The following is a 19951-nucleotide window of genomic DNA, read 5'->3' as shown; positions in this document are numbered from 1 at the left end:
AAAAATGTTGACAAATTGAAATGCGAAACTTTTGGTAAGCATTTTCAATCAGTATATAGTTCTGAAATTCCTAATATTAAACTATCAGATATTTTTCTGAATGATGTTTCTTCGATTGTAGATACAATGTTACTGGAAAGGATCACTGAAACAAAGTAATCGAACCTATTGACAAAATGAAAGGTAAAAGGTCAATTAGTAATGATGGTATACCATCTTACATTTTTAAAGGTTGTAAGGAATTTCTTGTTAAGCCATTGACCTACGTATTTAATCTGTCTATCACTCAGAGTTATTTTCCTGCAAAACTTAAAATATCAGCAATATGTCCAGTCCCAAAAATTAATCCTGTAAAATTAATACAAGACCATAGGCCGATAAGTTTGATTTCTTCTCCAGCTAAAATATTCGAATCAGTAATCTGTAAACACCTGTTTAATCACATCTCACGATATCTCTCCGATTCACAATATGGTTCTAGACATAACAGATCAACAGTAACAAATTTGTTGAATATAAGTCAAGCAATTAGTGAAGCTCTTAACGTAAGGTCTCAAATTGATGTAGTGTATACAGATTTTAAGCGAGCCTTTGATTTGATTAATCACGAAATACTTCTTAAAAAGATTAAAGGATTTGGTATTTCAAATGAATTAATCCGACTATTTAAGTCATATTTAAGCAACAGAATCCAATATGTAACATAAAATAATTGTAAATCTAAACAATATTCTGTATATTCTGGAGTACCACAAGGATCCAATTTAGGGCCTTTACTATTTTTAATTATGATAAACGATTTACCTGAAGAGTTCCAATATTCTTCGTGTCTAATGTTTGCTGATGATACTAAATTATACAAACAAATTTATACAAGAGATGATTGTGAAAAATTACAGAGAGATCTGGTGAGGTTGAGTGAATGGTGCCAAAGAAACAAATTTGAACTCAATATTTCAAAATGCAATGTTATAACATTTTCAATCACAAAGAAACCTGTTATATTTAAATATATTATAGGGAATCAAGTACTGGAGAGGAGAGAAGTTGTCAGGGATCTGGGAGTATGGTATGATGCAAATCTAAAGTTTACATATCATATGGATATCAAAACAAATGAGGCGTTTAAAATGCTTGGATTTATTAGATGATCGTGCTGTCATTTTAAAAACATAAAAACAATATTAACATTATATAACTCTTTTGTAAGAACAAAATTAGAGTACGCTTCTATAATTTGGGAACCATACTACCAAAAACCAAAGCAACAAATAGAAAAGGTACAAAAGAAAATGTTAAAATATATTAGTTATAAAACTGATAATATACCAACTCGTTATGTATCTTACAATATACTTCTCAGGAGGTTTCAGCTTTTGTCACTGGAGGATAGAAGATTTATTCAGTGTGTATTGTACTTGAAAAAACTTATTGATAACCAAGAGGATAATATGTCTTTCTTAGGTAAATTACCATTCTATTGCCCACGTCAAAACCTGAGATTCAGACCAATGTTTTATATGCCTGGCAACAAAACAAATTTAGCAAAAAACTCTCCGTTGTATAGGATATGTGATAGAGGCAATAAAATACATTCTATGGGTCTGGGCATATTTCAATTAAAATGCTCAATATTTAAACAAAAATGCGTCCAAATGTTACTTAATAAAGTGTAAAGATTGTTATTATATCTGGTACTTATTGACTGTTCGTAAACAAAACATGAGTAATGGTTAGTTGTTAGAATTACTTTACATGTAGCACATTCTGCACCATTATAAAATTAACAATTTGTGCTTTGTAATTGCCTTCAGGTGTTAGTACAAATAAATTATTATTATTATTATTATTATTATTATTATTATTATTATTATTATTATTATTATTATTATTATTATTACATTGTTTTGTTTGAAAATTGAAGTGAGAAACAGTGAAATAAAGTTAGAAACATCATTTCACTCTTTAAGTATCATTGAGTTCGCATTATTCTTTCCACCACAGCACCTGCACAGCATTTCGGTAAGTAATTTTCGCAATTGTCTTCATAATAATTCATGGATGTGTGTAGTCTTAAAATCGTTCCAGTCCGTAACGATCGAAAATCGGACAAATGTTCATAGAACTTTTCCAGTTTATTTTCACATGTAGAATTGCCTCACAAATTATGTGACATTCCTTCTGAATCACTCCGTATATTCTAGTTCAGAGCAGGAAATAAACTGTTAGGGACCTCCCAATTTAAGTTAAAACAAAGAACATTTAATTGAAAACAAACTTTCAGAAGTTTGTACCATGTATACACGACTCCAAAAGTGCATTACCACCTGCATTTCTCCCTTTCCTGCAATAGCAGGCAACCCAAAAGCTCGTCGGCTGGGTTGGTTGCGAATTCGAAAGGCGTTAGACAAAACCTCAATTTTGTTACAAATATAACAGTATGGCGAACTGCAAATAACAGAATAAAATAAATTGTTAAGACTTAACATTTTATTATCGTGAGGGCAATGGATGACATAAAAGTTACAAAATCATCTTACTTAAGCAGTTCAAACAAGGTGAATGGTAAGAAACAGACATAAGAGGAAAGCAGTATTGTTTCCTTTTCCCAAAAGAAAATCTCATAAAAAAGAAAAAGGTTGCATAATATAAAGGTTTAATATAAAAGCCTAACAGCACAAAACAAACATCCACACGACACGGAAAGAGAGACAAACACAGAATAAGGAACACCAGTGGGTTAGTTGACTAGCGGGCCTCTCATGCAAGATGGAACCCAAGTTGTAAACCTAAATGTTATAATAATAATAATAATAATAATAATAATAATAATAATAATAATAATAATAATAATAAGTATTATTATTATTATTATTATTATTAAAAAATCGTTTACTTTCCAAATCTCTGACCCTACCTAAGAGCATGTCTGCATATAGCGGTCATGTGTGCAACTTTTGTCAATGAGTGGCCCTAAAGGGCAAAGGGATGCAAATCTCTCTCAGGGAGGAACAAAATACTTTCTTATGATAAATTCTATCAGAAAGTTCGAGGAATTGCTTTTGACAGGTGCTTTCTAGTTTTTCGGGGATAGAAAATTGTATCGCCTAAGAAATTACAGTATATAATATTGCAAATTTGCAACTGCATTTATTTACAATGCAATTTGAGGTCATAAAGAAATTGAAGACTTTGGGACAAACGACCTGTCAAGTCCAAAAAGTGAAAGTATAAAGGAGATAGCTTCACAAGGGTTTCTCTTCATCCGATTTCCTTCAAACTGAAAATATACTAAACTGAAAATAAATGCACATGTGTTTCTTTGTTTCTTTTGGAGAACAGGTTAAAGGGAGGCAAATGGTCTCTTTTCAAAAAAGGGTCCCCTTGATTTAAAAGGACCAAATTAAAGAAACGAAACACGTCCAATACAAAGATGACTTCAAAGTACAAAATACGGGTTTAGTCGTTTTTGAGAGTAAAGTTTTACAGAGGCAATGCTCCTTCGAAATGAGAAAGGACCCCGCACAATCTTTATGGAAATTGGGTTTCGGTGGAATTGCTTGAAACCGTGTTATGTTGCAGATATGATGTTCCTGAGAAAAAGTCTCAATGGGCACAACAACAAACCATTGGCCGTTTGGCCACCACGAGGCCACTTTCTTAAGAAAAAGACGAAAAAAATTTGAGATTTCGCACAAAATGACTAAAATCGTGATGTTGTAGATATTGTGATTCCGAAAAAAGACTTAATGGGCATAATTACCAATCACTGACTTTTTGGCCACTACAGGGCCATGAGAAAAAGTCTCAATAAACACAACCACCAATCACTGACCGTTTGGTAACTACAGAGTCACATTTTTGCAAACAGCAGAACTTAACGTTGTTTTGGATTTCATTGGAATTGCTTGAAACCGTGTTATGTTGCAGATATGATGTTCCTGAGAAAAAGTCTCAATGGGCACAACCACAAACCATTGGCCTTTTGGCCACCACGAGGTCACTTTCTTGAAAAAAAAAAGCCGAAAAAAATTTGAGATTTCGGACAAAATGACTAAAATCGTGATGTTGTAGACATTGTTATTCTGAGAAAAGATCTCAATGGGCACAACCACAAATCACTGATCGTTTGGCCACTACGAGGCCACTGTTTTGAAAGTAACCGAAGATGACGATATTCTGGATTTCGGTAAAAGTTACTAAAACTGTGATATGTTGTAGATATTGCGGTTCTGAAAAAAGATCTTAATGGGCACAACCAATTATCACTGACCGTTTGGCCACAATGAGACCACTATTTGAAAGTAACCGAAAATTTGACCTGCATTTCGGTAAAAATGACTGAAACTGTGATATGTTGTAGATATGGTGATTCTGAAAAAAGTCTTAATAGGCACAACAACTAATCACTGACCGTTTGGCACTACTTGGCCACTTTCTTGACTGTAACCGAAAATGTTGATGTTGTGGATTTCGGTAAAAATGACTGAAACTGTGATATGTTGTAGATATTGTGATTCTAAGAAAAGGACTTAATAGGCATAACCACTAGTCACTGACCGCTTCCCCACAACCATGCCACTTTCTTGAAAGTAAGCTAAGATGGTGATGTTATGGATTTCCGTAAAAATGACTTAAACTGTGATATGTTATAGATCTTGTTATTCTGAGAAAATGTCTTTATGGGTACAGCCACTAATCACTGGCCGTTTGGCCACTAGAGGACAACTTTTTCGAAAGTAATCGAAAATGTAGATGTTCTGGATTACGGAAAAATTACTGAAACTGTGATACGTTGTAGATATTGTGATTCTGAGAGAAGTTCTTAATGAGCACAACCAATAATCACTGGTCGTTTGGACACTACGAGGCTACTTTTTTGAAAGTAAGCGAAAATGGTGATGGTCTGGATTTAGGTAAAAATGACTGAAATTGTGATATGTTGTAGATATTGTGATTCCGAGAAAAATGTCCTAATGGGCACAACCAATAATTACTGACCGTTTGGCCACGAGAGGGCCACTTTTTGAAAGTAATGGAACATGGCGATGTTCTGGATTTCGGCACCTATCAATAAAACTGTGATATGTTGTAGATCTTGTGATTCCGAGAAAAGGTCTCAATGGGCACACCCACTAATCACCGACTGTTTGGCCACTACCTGGTCACTTTCTTGAAAGTAACCGAAATTGTTGATGTTCTGGATTTAGGTAAAAATGACTGAAACTGTGATATGTTGTAGATATTGTGATACTGAGAAAAGGACTTAGTAGGCTTAACCACTAATCACTGACCGTTTGGCTACTACAGGGACCCTTTTTGGAAAGTAACCGAAAATATTGATGTTGTGTATTTCGGTAAAAATGACTGAAACTGTGGCCACCACCACGCCACTTTCTTGAAAGTAACGGAAGATGGTAATGTTCTGGATTTCGGTAAAAATGACTGAAACTATGATATGTTGTAGACATTATGATTCTGAGAAAGTCTTAATGTGTGCAGCCAATAATCACTGGCCGTTTGGACACCACGAAGATACTTTCTTGATAAAAAGCGAAAATGGTGAAGTTCTGGATTTAGGCAGAAATGACTGAAACTGTGATATGTTGAAGATATTTTGATTCTGAGAAAATGTCCTAATATGAACAACCAATAATTGCTGATCATGTGGCCACCACAGGGACACTTTTTTTAAAGTAACGGAACATGGTGATGTTCTGGATTTAGGTAAAAATCACTGAAACTGTGATATGTTGTAGATCTTGTGATTCCGAGAAAAGGTCTCAATGGGCACAACCACTAATCACTGACCGCTTGGCCAGTACCTGGCCACTTTCTTGAAAGTAACCGATAATGTTGATGTTGTGGATTACGGTAAAAATTACTGAAACTGTGATATGTTGTAGATATTGTGATTCTGAGATAAGGCCTTAATGGGCACAACCAATAATCACTGGCCGTTTGTACACAACGAGGCTACTTTTTTAAAAGCGAAAATGGTGATGCTCTGAATTTAGGTAAAAATGACTGAAATTGTGATATGTTGTAGATATTGTGAATCGGAGAAAAGATCCTAATGGGCCGAATCAATAATTACTGATCGTTTGGCCACCACTGGGCCACTTTGTTGAATGTAACGGAACATGGTGATGTTCTGGATTTCGGTAAAAAATCACTGAAATTGTGATATTTTTTTAGATATTGTGATTCTGAGAAAAGTTCTTAATGGGTATAACCACTAATCACTGACCGTTTGGCCACTACGAGGCCACTTTTTGAAAGTAACCGAAGATGTTGATGTGGATTTCGGTAAAAATGACTGAAACTGTGATATGTTGTAGATATGGTGATTCTGAGAAAAGGTCTTGATAGGCATATCCACTAATCACTGACCGTTTGGTCAGTACGAAACATCTTTTTTGAAAGCAGCCGACTCGAAGATAGCGATATTCTAGTTTTCGGTCAAAATGACAGCAACTGTGAAATGTGTAGATATTGTCATCCTGAGAATAAGTCTCAATGGACATATCCAAAAATCATTAATCGTTTGGTTACTACTGGGCTACTTTCCTGAAAACAGCCGAGTATAACGATTTCTGAATTTAGGTAGGGTTGTGTAAAACTGAGATATGTTGATGATCTCATTATGAGAAAAACTCTTAATGGACACAATCATCGAATTATGAGCGTTTGGCCACTGCAGATCCAGTTTTTTAAAAAAACAGCTTGGTATAACGATATTTTGATTCCGGTGTAAATGAATGAAACTGTGAAATATTGTAGATGTTTTTATCCCGAGAAAAATTGTCTAGGGCTTTCCGGGTTTTCCTTTGTCCCGCAAGATGAATATCTGAATGTTGTCTATTCTTAAATGATGTTGGTCGCTACTCTCCCCATCTCTTTTCCGGGTTGTGGGATGCTACTTTTCAGAGTTTCATACAATTCTACCAAAAATTACAGAGTATCCTTACCTTCTACTGTTTTAAAAAACGTGGCCCCGTAGGTACCGAATTGTCACTGATTGGTAGCTGTATCCATTGAGAGTTTTTCTTAGGATCACAATATCTACAACATATCACAGTTTCAAGCAATTGCACCGAAATCCACATTATCGTTACCTTCTGTTCTAATTAAAAGATAAAAAAACAAGTGCCTCTCCAGTGGCCAGTAATTTTTGGCGGCGGCGCCTGTTGAGAATTTTTTCAGGATTACAGTATCTAGAACATATCACGGTTTCAAGCAATTCCGCCGAAATCCAGAATAACGTTACCTTGAGCTCTTTTGAAAAAGTGATCCTGTAGTGGTCAAACGGTCAGTGATTAATGGTTGTGCAAATTGAGTCTCTCTCTAACGATCACAATATCTACAACATATCACGGTTTCAAGTAATTCCACCGAAATCCAAAATAACGTTACCTTCTGCTGTTTGAAAAACATGTGGCCCTGTAGTTGCCAAACGGTCAGTGATTTGTGGTTGTGCCCATTGAGACTTTTTCTCAGGAACACCATATCTACAATATACCACGGTTTCAAGCACTTCCACCGAAATCCAATTTCCGTCAGGATTGTGCGGGATCTTTTTGGCATTTCGAAGGGGCATTGACTCTGCAACCTTTTTCTTGCAAAAACGACAAAACCCATATTTTCTTTTTTGAAGTCATCTGTGCATCGGCAGAGTTTCGTTTCTTTAATGATGTCGATATATTTACGATCGAACGTTGATATGTGTTAGTATCCATATCGACGATATCGATATATCGACATATCGTACAGGCCTAGATCTGAGAAATTATGCTTGATATATAACAGAATCAACAATCAAAATCTAATTATGTTCTTCCATTTCCGTACTCAAGGTTGAAGTGGAAGAGGATGAACCTGGACAAGCATTTTAAGACAAAAAATTTGTTAAAATAAAACTAGTTATACTGCTCCTTAATAGAAAGCTATAAATAGAAAACCATTACTGTAATTTACCTTTTACTTCTGTTTCTGATTGTTATCACAAATCACCGACAGTACAAGTAGTTTACATAGTATAGCAATATACTCAATATTTTTTCAGAACTAAGCAAACCGGAAGATGAAACTCCTGTGATATTAAAGTGGAATGTTCTACAAAATATTCATAATTCATTGTCCTTATTTCTATCAGTACTTTTGCCACAGACTCAGAGCTACAAGACTTATAACTAACTAACTAACTAACTCTATGGCCTATGGAACCCGGAGGTTCAATGCCGCGTTCACAAAAGCTCTCCACTGACTTCTATCCTTAGCTAACTGCATCCAGTTTCTACTTTGTATTCCAATCTGTGCGAGATCCATATTAATATTGTCCTCCCATCTGCGCCTAGGTCTTCCTAATGGTCGTTTTCCGATTGGTCTTCTAGACTAGTAGAACTAGAAATAAAAGATTTCGTTCCTTCTTTTCTCTCAGCCTAAAAGACTTCTGCATTTTGCTGAGAATGTCATTCTTTTAAATGTGTTGGAGCTGAGAGCCGCAGCTAGAAATTTCGTTGCCCGAGGCGATGTAGAATTCGGCGTCCCCCAACACTCACCTTACCAAGCTTTTACTTTTCCTTTCTGTGTCTTTATTTTAACATATAAGAGAACCATCTTTTTGTTATGCTACGCTGATTTTTCTTTACCAAGCTTCTTGGACAGACCATTGCAACAGCCAAAAGCGATCGTTATGTATTCTTTATCAAATAAGAGCCGCTCCCTAGAGGCTTATTTTGACCTGCTGTTAAACTTAACAAAACTACCTTGTATACAAATCCATTCGGAGAATAATTATTAGGAATGGCCAGATCCGGATCCGAAATTTCGGACCTTGTTTCCGGGTCCTAAAAACTGGATCTTGAATCCGGATTCGAAATTTCGGATCTTGGATCCGGGTCCGAAAAACCGGAACTTGCGTCGGGATCCGAAACTCCGTGTCAGAAAATTCGGGTGTTCCGAATCAGCAAAGTTTTTGAAATTGACAAAGTGATTTTCAGTCCTATGCTTAAAATAAGATTTTGAGATACTTGTGGTATGTGATCGTGTGACAGCTTTGCGTTCTCTTCATACTGTTGATATTTGGTTTTTGTTCCTTAATATGTCACAATTACTCCAAATTTGATTGACTAAAACTGTCGACTTTAGTGAGAGCAATCTCACTGTCAGATTCGATTCTAGTGGAAATACTCGATCTTGAAGGTAGTAAATCTTTTTTAAAGCGGTCGGCCTGATGGAAATTTGTTCTTTGTTTTCTGTAACACTAATCAGATGGTGAGATGAAATCTTAGTCTCAAGCCCAAACTTCTTCATTAGGCTCAGGATGCTTACTTTCCTAATTTTTTCTGAGTTATTGTGGTTACTGAATGAGGCCATTTCCTTGTCGTGATGGGCTAGGCCATAGCTAATAGAACAGCCAATAAAATACAGATCAAATCAAATTAAGGAGCAACTTCTTTTTCTTGCTCTTGATTAGTTTTTTTTTCTTTAAAAATACGTTTCTCTGTGACCGCACCACTACAGTTAGTATTAAGAATTGTAGTAGAGATAAAGTTCTAAATGTCAATTAATGTATCAAAATTAATGAATTAATGTAGCTGTATGTGTATACAAAATACCATATGCAGCCTCGAGCAGTAATACATATCTTTATAATTAGTAATCCATTACTATTAAGTCTGCATAGGTTGTATAAGGAGCTATATCATTCATGCAAACACATGGGCGGATCCAAGCGAAGGGCGAAAAGTCGTTCGCCCCTACCTAGCGGCACCATTAATAGTGTACTTTAGTAGTAATGTGGGGCAATTTCAGATCATTTAAGTAATTGTTCACTGCTAGCATCCGCAACCGCCCCCTAAGAATCCATCCGCCCTATCCAGGAGTCCGTTCTGGATTTGTCCCTGCGCAAACATAATATACAGCTCATTCAAGAGTACATTTTGTTGGCTTTTTAAAATTTTTATTTTAAAGGATGTCATTTCTCGTGGCTAGTTATGCAATTTTGTCCACAGACATACATGCAATTTCCAGTCATACTTACTAGACTGCGGCTAGTTTGGGGCTTTGCCACTAGACCCCCGTTACTACGGCCTCGCACCACAAAAGCCTCTATAAGAAGTGTCTGGGGACACGCCCCTAGACCCTCGGATATCTCATTTGATCGGCGTACGGCCTCGCACCTCGTAAACCTACAAACATATCGAATCTCAGTTCAGATATCAAGTTGTATGTAACAACATTCCGGTATCCCGAGATATACCGAATTTCAGTGCGAGTACGTGGAGGCTCGGTCTATGACCTCGCACATCATACGCCTGCAAACGACGAATTTTTGTTCAAATAACAAGCTTCACTTCTCAAACATTCCAGGATTCCGAGATATAAAAATCTTTTCTTCCCGACCCTTTTCTTCCCTTCTAAGACATACATCAAAAAACGCTTAAGTACATATTTAATAATTTCAAATGAAAAGCCCAAATACCAAATTCTATGCTCCTAACCTTCAGAGGTTCCCAGATATCGGCATGTTATTATACTAATTACAATCCCCACCCTCTTTCATTTCCATCTCTTTTCTTTTCCTTTTCGCTTAAACATCAAAAAACACTGAAACACATGTCAAATTATTTTCAATGAGAAATGCAAATACCAAATTTCAAGTCTCTAACCTTAAAGGATTGAACATATCAATACAATAATTGTAATCCCCACTTAATTTACTTCCCGCCCTTTTTCTTCCCTTCTGGGCCACATATAAAAAACGTTGAAATACATATCTAATTATTTTACGTGAGGAGTCCAAATACCAAATTCCATGTTTCTAACCCTTTAAGTTTCTGAGATATAGGCATATTATTATACTAATTGCAATAATTGCAATTTCCACCCCTTTGTTTACTTTCTACATCTTCCCTGCCCCTTCTAATTTAAATATCAAAAAACATTTAAACAAGTATCAAATTATTTTCAATGAGAAACCCAAATTCCAAATTTGAAGTATCTAACGTGAAGAATATCGGAGATATGGCCATTTTATTGAAATATTTTCCACCCCATTTCCCCCTTCCTCGTCGAATTTCCCAAAGTCCTTCCTTAGTGGTATCCTGCGTCACAGATCCTATGTACTGTGCAAATTTCAAGTTTCTAGCTTCAGCGATTTGGCCTGTACGGTGATCTGTCACTCACTCACTCAATCACTCAGGACTTTGCCCTTTTTATGTAGAGAGATTTATGATTTTGTGGGAAAGCATGGATTTTTTCTAAGACCGCCAGTGTCTTAGAAGTGTAATAGCTTTGTGGTCAACTTTTATCAATCAACTGACTGATCTGCGTCTATATATTATGTAAAATATCGCTTATGGTATTTATTTTGCTAGAATAAAAAAATAAAAATAATGACGAAAATTCAAGTACATCGATGATTTTAGCGTAATGCTCCAGGAGTTCAGACCATTGGATTAATCATAAGAGCCGACTGTATAAGATAGACTACATTAATTTCCAATGTGGGGCAAAAAAAATATGCAGCATTACTATGCAGTTTTTCAACGTTATAACTCAATCAGAAAATATTATCATAGGTCTCATAAACAATCGAATTTTAATCCTAACTCGATTAATATATAGCAAAAGGCAGATCTATACAACTACTGACTTGAGATGAAAGTGGCGTACTCGTAGTACGTTTAAAGATATACTAAAGACTAAATGATGGGGTGTGCGCAACAGTGGTCTAACCCCGAAAAATTTGAAAATGAGATTTTGATGTAATTTAAATTGAATTTTCTTCGCACTGAGATAGATAAAATTCACCTAGTAAATTTTATATATATTTTATACATATGGATATTTTAGTTCTGGGCCTGAATCTAAGGCTTAAAATATTCAAAACAGGAGTCTGAATCTGAACTTCGAAATTTCGGATCTGGATCCAGGAACCGGATATCCGGATCCGGATCCAAGATCCGAATCTTCGCATCTGGATCCGGATCTTATAGGATCCGGATACCCGAGATCCGGATCCGTCTGGCCATCCCTAATAATAATGAAAAAAGCATGGAGCCGATTCTCCTATGTCAGGGGGACCGTATTACACATGGAGTTGGTGGATGCGAGTGGTAGCGTTGAAAAGGTCCGGGTCCCCTGAGTGCAGTAGTAATGTCAGAAATCAGGCCCAGGCCACAAGTCTCAAGGAATGGGGTCCTGACGTTATGGGCTCGGGTCCCTTCTATTCATCTATTAAACATGAAGTTGTTGGACGAAGTTGGTGACATTTGAAAGGTTTTGATCCGTTGAGCACAATCGTGATGTCAGAAATCGATCCCTAGCCTTGAATCCCAAGAAACGGGGTTCCGAAGTTTTAGACGCAGATCCTTTCTATTCCTCTTTTAAACATGGAGTTGTTGGACGCGGATGGTAATATTGGAAAGATCCTAGTCGTTTGAGCACAGGGTAATGTCCGAAATCGGTTCCTGGCGTCAAAGCTCCAGAAACGATATCCCGAATTGGCTCAATCACAATACCTGGTTGCACAAGATAAAACAATATTTATAGCTGTATTGATGGTTTTATCTCGCGTAATCAAATACTGAGATTGAACCACAGCAAAGGTTTACATCACATCCCAAATGTTTGGCACCCGGATCTAATTTGACATCACCGCATTGCGTAAGGAACCAACGCAACCACTTGCTTTCAGAAACACCTTGCTTCGTAGACGAATATAGAAGACTTCGGGATCCCATTTCCAGGGATTCGAATCCAAGGCCTGATTTCTGACATTACTGCTGTCCTCAATCGACCCTGACATTTCAAACGTCACCACCGTAATACAACAACTCCGTGATTAATAGGCAAATAGAAGAGACCCGAGTCCATATTTTTAGACCTCATTTCTGGGCCTCAGGTCCCGGGTTCCACCTTTGACATCACCTAAGTGCTAAGAGCTTTCCATCGCCACCATCTGCATCCAACAACTTCATGCTTAAAAGAGAAATATGTAGAATGAAACTGAGCCCAAAATTTCATAGGCCCATTTCTGGGGTTTTGAGGCAATGACCCGATTTCTAACATTACCGCTGTGCTCAAACGACCCGAACCTTTCCAACGCCACCACCGTCATGCAACATTTCCATGTTTAACGGGCCTATAGAAAAGACCTATACTCAAAATTTTGAGACCCATTTTCTGGTGCCTCATGGCTGGGACCCGTTTCTTACGTCAGCACTGTGCTCAGGAGACCCGGAACTTTCCAACGCCACTACCAGCGTGCACCAATTCCATGTCTAACACGGTTTAACTACTGCAGGAGTATTTTAATGGACTTTTCTCCATGCTGTTTAAACAATTTACAACATTTCATACTATCGATAAAAATGAAATTTACATATATTCGAAACTATGGTCTTTTAAAATGTTAGAAATGGGTACACCATTAATTTTCAGAAATAATTGTAAACTTCTGTAATTTTATTCTGTATGTGACCACAGAAATATTTTCATTTCGATTCTTTTACGATAACAAATATTTTGTGAAAGGTAACAGAAATTCAGAAGGAAACTTCTTTGGGAATTTCTCAATATTGATCAGTGAAGATGAACAATATGTTTAATGTTTGTAATTAAAATCCAAAATATAGTTTGGCTACTGCATATGTTTGAAATTATAATAATTACTTCTTAATGAATGAAATTTTTAATGAAATTTCTGAATTTAAAATTACTTATTATTAATTAGCATATTAAAAATACACTAACACACATATACACGTATATGTGTATATGTTTTGTATGTATGTAGATAGATAAAAATATCACACAACTAGATATATATGCATAAAAATATCCTGGTGATACAAGTAGTTGTTGCAGAAATGATCCAACAAATTCATTCAGATTGGAAGCATTTCATATAACAACGGAATAAAAACAATCGCTGGTAGTGACCAGTGTTTCGAAAAACAAAAATTCGTTAAGTTGTGACCAGTAGCGTAGGCAGAAATTTATTTCTGGGAGTGCAAACTCAATATGAGGGTATTTCATATTAAAATTCCTAAAATTACCTCCCAAAATTAGGCTAAATGTACACAAAAGTCGAAGTTTGAACCCCAGGACACGCCCCTGGGTACGTCCCTGATTGTGACCCCTTAAGCCCCTATTCTACAGCTGCTTCAAGTTCGAAAATGTTATGATTTCCCTTGCTTACATTCAATTCTAACATTCCCGCACAAATAGAAGCTTACGTATATCTCTTTACTTCTCTCATTTTCATATTTTCATTCTCACCGTCGTGATTAATCCGATGGGGTAGAGAAGTGTGATTAACTAAGCAAAATCATCACCATGAAGACGCCGAACATGTATTTTAGACTTTGACCTTTCTGATTTTGAGAATGCTCCTGCATACAATATAAAAATTACTCGGCACCTTGTATATCACATCGTCATTAACAAATCATATATAATTACTTTCTTTAAATAAAAAGTAAAACCTTATTGTGACTCTTAACGTTTGGGCTTCGAGCGAAACGAGCAGGAAAATTTTTAATAAATTTATTTCTTTGCAGATCGACAATATTGATTTACTAGGGCGCCAATGTCTTTTTGGAGCGACGCGTCGTTTACTCATTTCCAACACTTTTCTTTTCTTCTAGCTCGTTCGGCGTTCTCTTGGTATTAGCGCCCCGAGTAACCACCCAGCTCGAGTACCCTAGCTACGGTTTGCAAAGACTGCTCGACGATGGATACAGCGATATTGCGAAACTGCAGAATCGGCTAGACGTACAGATAACGAATGAGGCCTACCATACAAATGTAACCCATTTGACCATGTGCGTTTCATATAAAGTCTAATTTTAAGTGAGTGAAAAATAAAATCAATAAAGAGGATTGTGTTGTCCCATGCGAATAATAGTAATGACAGGCGCTATTATTATTATTATTATTATTATTATTATTATTATTATTATTATTATTATTATTATTATTATTATTATTATTATGTTAAATGTGATTTCACCAAAAGTAACGACGAATAACTCAGAAAACTCAAAGTAGCGATGGACAATGCGTTTTCAGAAATATCCCATAACAGGATTTGAACTAATGATCTTTGGATTTAGAATCCCATACATTACCGATTGTACGGAACAATGCCACACTGGTACTCTTATAATTTGTTATCTTGTATAACTTCCTTTAAAGTCCGGAATAAATCTAACAGAGGAAACCAGACTTTGGTAAATGAACTTCCAGGAAAATACGAAACCCGTATTCCCTGATTTTATGTCTACAATATCTATGCACAATTTAATTCACTTCGGCTCACTTCTTCTTGCCTTTCGGGCGTCAACTTTCAAAATTTTGGGTGGGAGCTTTTGTTCCCTAAAACCGTTTTTCGCAGAACCGTATTCGTTTATTTTTTGCCTATTGCCCACACACAAAGTTTCGTTCCAATTCTTCATGTCCTTTACACACATCTAACATACTGTTATTAGCACTTTTCATATTTCGTGATCGAAGGTTTGGAGGGGACAGTGCCCACCCAGTATTTTTTGTCACTAAAATACGAAACCCATATTCCCTCACTGTGCACAATTTCATTCATTTTGGTTCACTTCTTTTTGCCTTTCGCGCGTCGACTTTCAAAATTTTGGATGGGAGCTTTTGCCCCCCAAAAAATCTTTTTTCCGCAGAAAATAGAAAAACAGTATTCGCTTTTTTTTCATATTTTCCATACACAAAGTTTGGTTGCAATTCTTCATGTCCTTTACGCACATCTGACATACTGTTACTACCACTTTGATATTTCGTGATCAAATGCTTCGAAGGGTCCGTGCTCCACCCAACCGTTTTTCCAGGAAAATACGAAACCTGTATTCCCTAATTTTACATCTGTAATATCTGTGCACAATTTCATTCACTTCGGTTCACTTCTTTTTGGCTTTCGGGCGTCAAATTTCAAAATTTTGGGTGGGAGCTTTTGCCCCTAAAACCGTTTTTCTGCAGAAAATAAACAGCTTTCGTTTATTTTTTAGTATATTATCCATACAGAAAGTTTTGTTGCAGTTCTTCATGTCCTTTACACACATGTGATATAGTATTACTGGCACTTTTCATATTTCGTGATAAAAGGTTTGGAGGGATCAAAGATTGCCACACTGATGTATTTGTGACAAAATTGAGGTTTAGTCCAACGCCTTTCGAATTTGCAACCAACCGAACCGCCGACCTTTTTGGGTTGCCTGCTATTGCAGGAAAAGGAGAATTGCAGGTGGTAATGCACTTTTGGAGTCGTGTACACAATATTACTAATAATGGTTAGAAATAAAGAATTACCAAGACATTTTCTAAGGTATGTGTGTGATCCTAAGCATCCTATTTCACCATCGTTAAGAATTGCCACCTTATGACCCAATATTCCAGCCTCGTCCATGGAGTGAGTGCATAACAAAATAGTGACGTTATTTCGAACTTCCTGTCAATAATACAATAATAATTAGGTATTTGTATCATGCAACACAAACTAACTGTTCATTCTGCTTGAATTTGAAAAAAAGTGAGAGAAAAATTGGACTTACAGAATATAGTATCAACTGTATTTACTTGGATAATTTTAGGATATAAATATCTTAAAACTAATAAATAGTAAAACGAATAAATCTAATAAAAATCATGTCTGATGACGAACTCGAAAAATGTGCCCGAAATATCGATCATATGAGGAACCCTGGTCGCCATAAGAATTCGTACAAGGTTCGAAATTTTTATTATACAGTAGAACCCCTCTAATCCGTCACCTTTGGGATTGGGATATGCTTAAAACGTAGAAAACGTCAGATTATGAGAAAATATAGAAAAATAAGGATTTACGGAAATATAAACAACCTCTAAACTCAAAAATAACTGTATTGTTCTCTAAACTAAAAACATTCCAAAATACCTCACAAAAGTTATTATTATTATTGTAAACAGCACTACATACTGTATGTACAGTATTACTACCTAAGCCTATAGTAAAAAAACACTTAGGAAAAGTAATATATTTTTGTTTACCACTAAAAACTGCACAGTACAATAAAAAAAAACGAACAACGTAAGAAATGAGATGACTGAGAGCGCACTAAAGTGGACAAGCAGTAATAGCAAGTAAAGAAGAATGTCGCGACAGCAGTAAACGACAAGAGATCTCGTGAGGCACCGACGAGCCGATGTCACGGTGAAAACCTGCATCGTGAGAAACGTACCGGGAGTACAAAATAACCGGAGATTTCCTACCCCCGGTAAGATTTCACCGGAGAATTTCTACCCCTCTGCTGTTTTAAAATATATAATTGGAAAGTGAACTTCAATGGTATCAATCGACTGACCATTGCCAAAGGACTCGATTAAGATAGTTCCGACACTATTGTTATAACTTACCATTGATTCAGCCGAGGGAGGTGAGATTTCTCCGGTGAATTTGTATCCCCCATGTTGTAAAATATATAAGAGGAAGGTGAACTTCAATGTTATCAATCGACCATACATTGCCAAAGGACTCGATTTAAATAGTTCAGACACTATTGTTATAACTTCCCTTTGGTCTAGTCGAGGGGTAAGATTTCACCGGGGAATTTTTACTTCCACTGCTGTTTTAAAATATATAAGTGGAAAGTGAACTTCAATGGTATCAATCGAATATACATTGCCAAAGAACTCGATTAAGATAGTTCCGACAGTATTGTTCTAGCTTCCCTGTCATCTAGCCGTGGGGGGGGGTGTAAAATTTCACCGGAGAACTTGTATCCCCTGCTGTTTTAAAATATATAAGTGGAAAGTGAACTTCAATGGTATCAGTCGACTGGACATTGCAAAAGGACTCGATTAAGATAGTTCCGACACTATTGTCATAACTACACTTTGATCTAGCTGAGGAGTAAGGTTTCACCGAGGAATTTTATCCCCGCCGCTGTTTTAAAATATAAAAGTGGAAAGAGAACTTCAATGGTATCAATTGACTAGTCATTGCCAAAGGACTCGATTAAGATAGTTCCGATACCATTGTTATAACTTCCCTTTAAACTAACCGAGGGTGGAAAGTTTTCACCGAGGAATTTGTACCCTCTTCCTGTTTCAAAATATATAAGTGGAAAGGAAACTACAATAGTATCAATCAACTGGACGTTGCCAAAGGACTCGATTAAGATAGTTCCGACACTATTGTCATAACTACACTTTGATCTAGCTGAGGAGTAAGGTTTCACCAAGGAATTTTATCCCCGCTGCTGTTTTAAAATATAAAAGTGGACAGAGAACTTCAATGGTATCAATTGACTAGTCATTGCCAAAGGACTCGATTAAGATAGTTCCGACACAATTGTTATAACTTCCCTTTAAACTAACCGAGGGTGGAAAGTTTTCACCGAGGAATTTGTACCCTCTTCCTGTTTCAAAATATATAAGTGGAAAGGAAACTATAATAGTATCAATCGACTGGACGTTCCCAAAGGACTCGATTAAGATAGTTCCGACACTATTGTCATAACTACACTTTGATCTAGCTGAGGAGTAAGGTTTCACCGAGGAATTTTATCCCCTGCAGTTTTAAAATATATAAGTGGAAAGTGAACTTCAATGGTATCAATCGAATATACATTGCCAAAGAACTCGATTAAGATAGTTCCGACAGTATTGTTCTAGCTTCCCTGTCATCTAGCCGGGGGGGGGGGTGTAAAATTTCACCGGAGAACTTGTATCCCCTGCTGTTTTAAAATATATAAGTGGAAAGTGAACTTCAATGGTATCAGTCGACTGGACATTGCAAAAGGACTCGATTAAGATAGTTCCGACACTATTGTCATAACTACACTTTGATCTAGCTGAGGAGTAAGGTTTCACCGAGGAATTTTATCCCCGCTGCTGTTTTAAAATATAAAAGTGGAAAGAGAACTTCAATGGTATCAATTGACTAGTCATTGCCAAAGGACTCGATTAAGATAGTTCCGACACAATTGTTATAACTTCCCTTTAAACTAACCGAGGGTGGAAAGTTTTCACCGAGGAATTTGTACCCTCTTCCTGTTTCAAAATATATAAGTGGAAAGGAAACTACAATAGTATCAATCAACTGGACGTTGCCAAAGGACTCGATTAAGATAGTTCCGACACTATTGTCATAACTACACTTTGATCTAGCTGAGGAGTAAGGTTTCACCAAGGAATTTTATCCCCGCTGCTGTTTTAAAATATAAAAGTGGAAAGAGAACTTCAATGGTATCAATTGACTAGTCATTGCCAAAGGACTCGATTAAGATAGTTCCGACACAATTGTTATAACTTCCCTTTAAACTAACCGAGGGTGGAAAGTTTTCACCGAGGAATTTGTACCCTCTTCCTGTTTCAAAATATATAAGTGGAAAGGAAACTATAATAGTATCAATCGACTGGACGTTGCCAAAGGACTCGATTAAGATAGTTCCGACACTATTGTCATAACTACACTTTGATCTAGCTGAGGAGTAAGGTTTCACCGAGGAATTTTATCCCCTGCAGTTTTAAAATATATAAGTGGAAAGTGAACTTCAATGGTATCAATCGAATATACATTGCCAAAGAACTCGATTAAGATAGTTCCGACAGTATTGTTCTAGCTTCCCTGTCATCTAGCCGGGGGGGGGGGGGTGTAAAATTTCACCGGAGAACTTGTATCCCCTGCTGTTTTAAAATATATAAGTGGAAAGTGAACTTCAATGGTATCAGTCGACTGGACATTGCAAAAGGACTCGATTAAGATAGTTCCGACACTATTGTCATAACTACACTTTGATCTAGCTGAGGAGTAAGGTTTCACCGAGGAATTTTATCCCCGCTGCTGTTTTAAAATATAAAAGTGGAAAGAGAACTTCAATGGTATCAATTGACTAGTCATTGCCAAAGGACTCGATTAAGATAGTTCCGACACAATTGT

General features: G+C 36.5%; 1 protein-coding gene across 3 annotated transcripts in view; it reads right to left on the bottom strand.

Moving 5' to 3' along the window:
* LOC145663173 (ATP-binding cassette sub-family A member 17-like) overlaps window positions 1–19951 on the bottom strand; it is a 379444-nt gene that overhangs the window by 200479 nt on the left and 159014 nt on the right. For all 3 annotated transcript variants that reach the window (XM_081729505.1, XM_081729507.1, XM_081729508.1), the window contains one exon: window positions 16342–16480. In XM_081729505.1, the coding sequence (XP_081585631.1) occupies window positions 16342–16480 (139 nt within the window). The remainder of the gene's footprint in view (window positions 1–16341; window positions 16481–19951) is intronic.

This window comes from Thermobia domestica, chromosome 10 (assembly GCF_964235325.1).
Source record: "Thermobia domestica chromosome 10, izTheDome1.hap1.1, whole genome shotgun sequence".
NCBI lineage: Eukaryota > Metazoa > Arthropoda > Insecta > Zygentoma > Lepismatidae > Thermobia > Thermobia domestica.
Note: the sequence above shows the minus strand (reverse complement) of the source record. Positions and strands in the feature narration are given on the sequence as shown.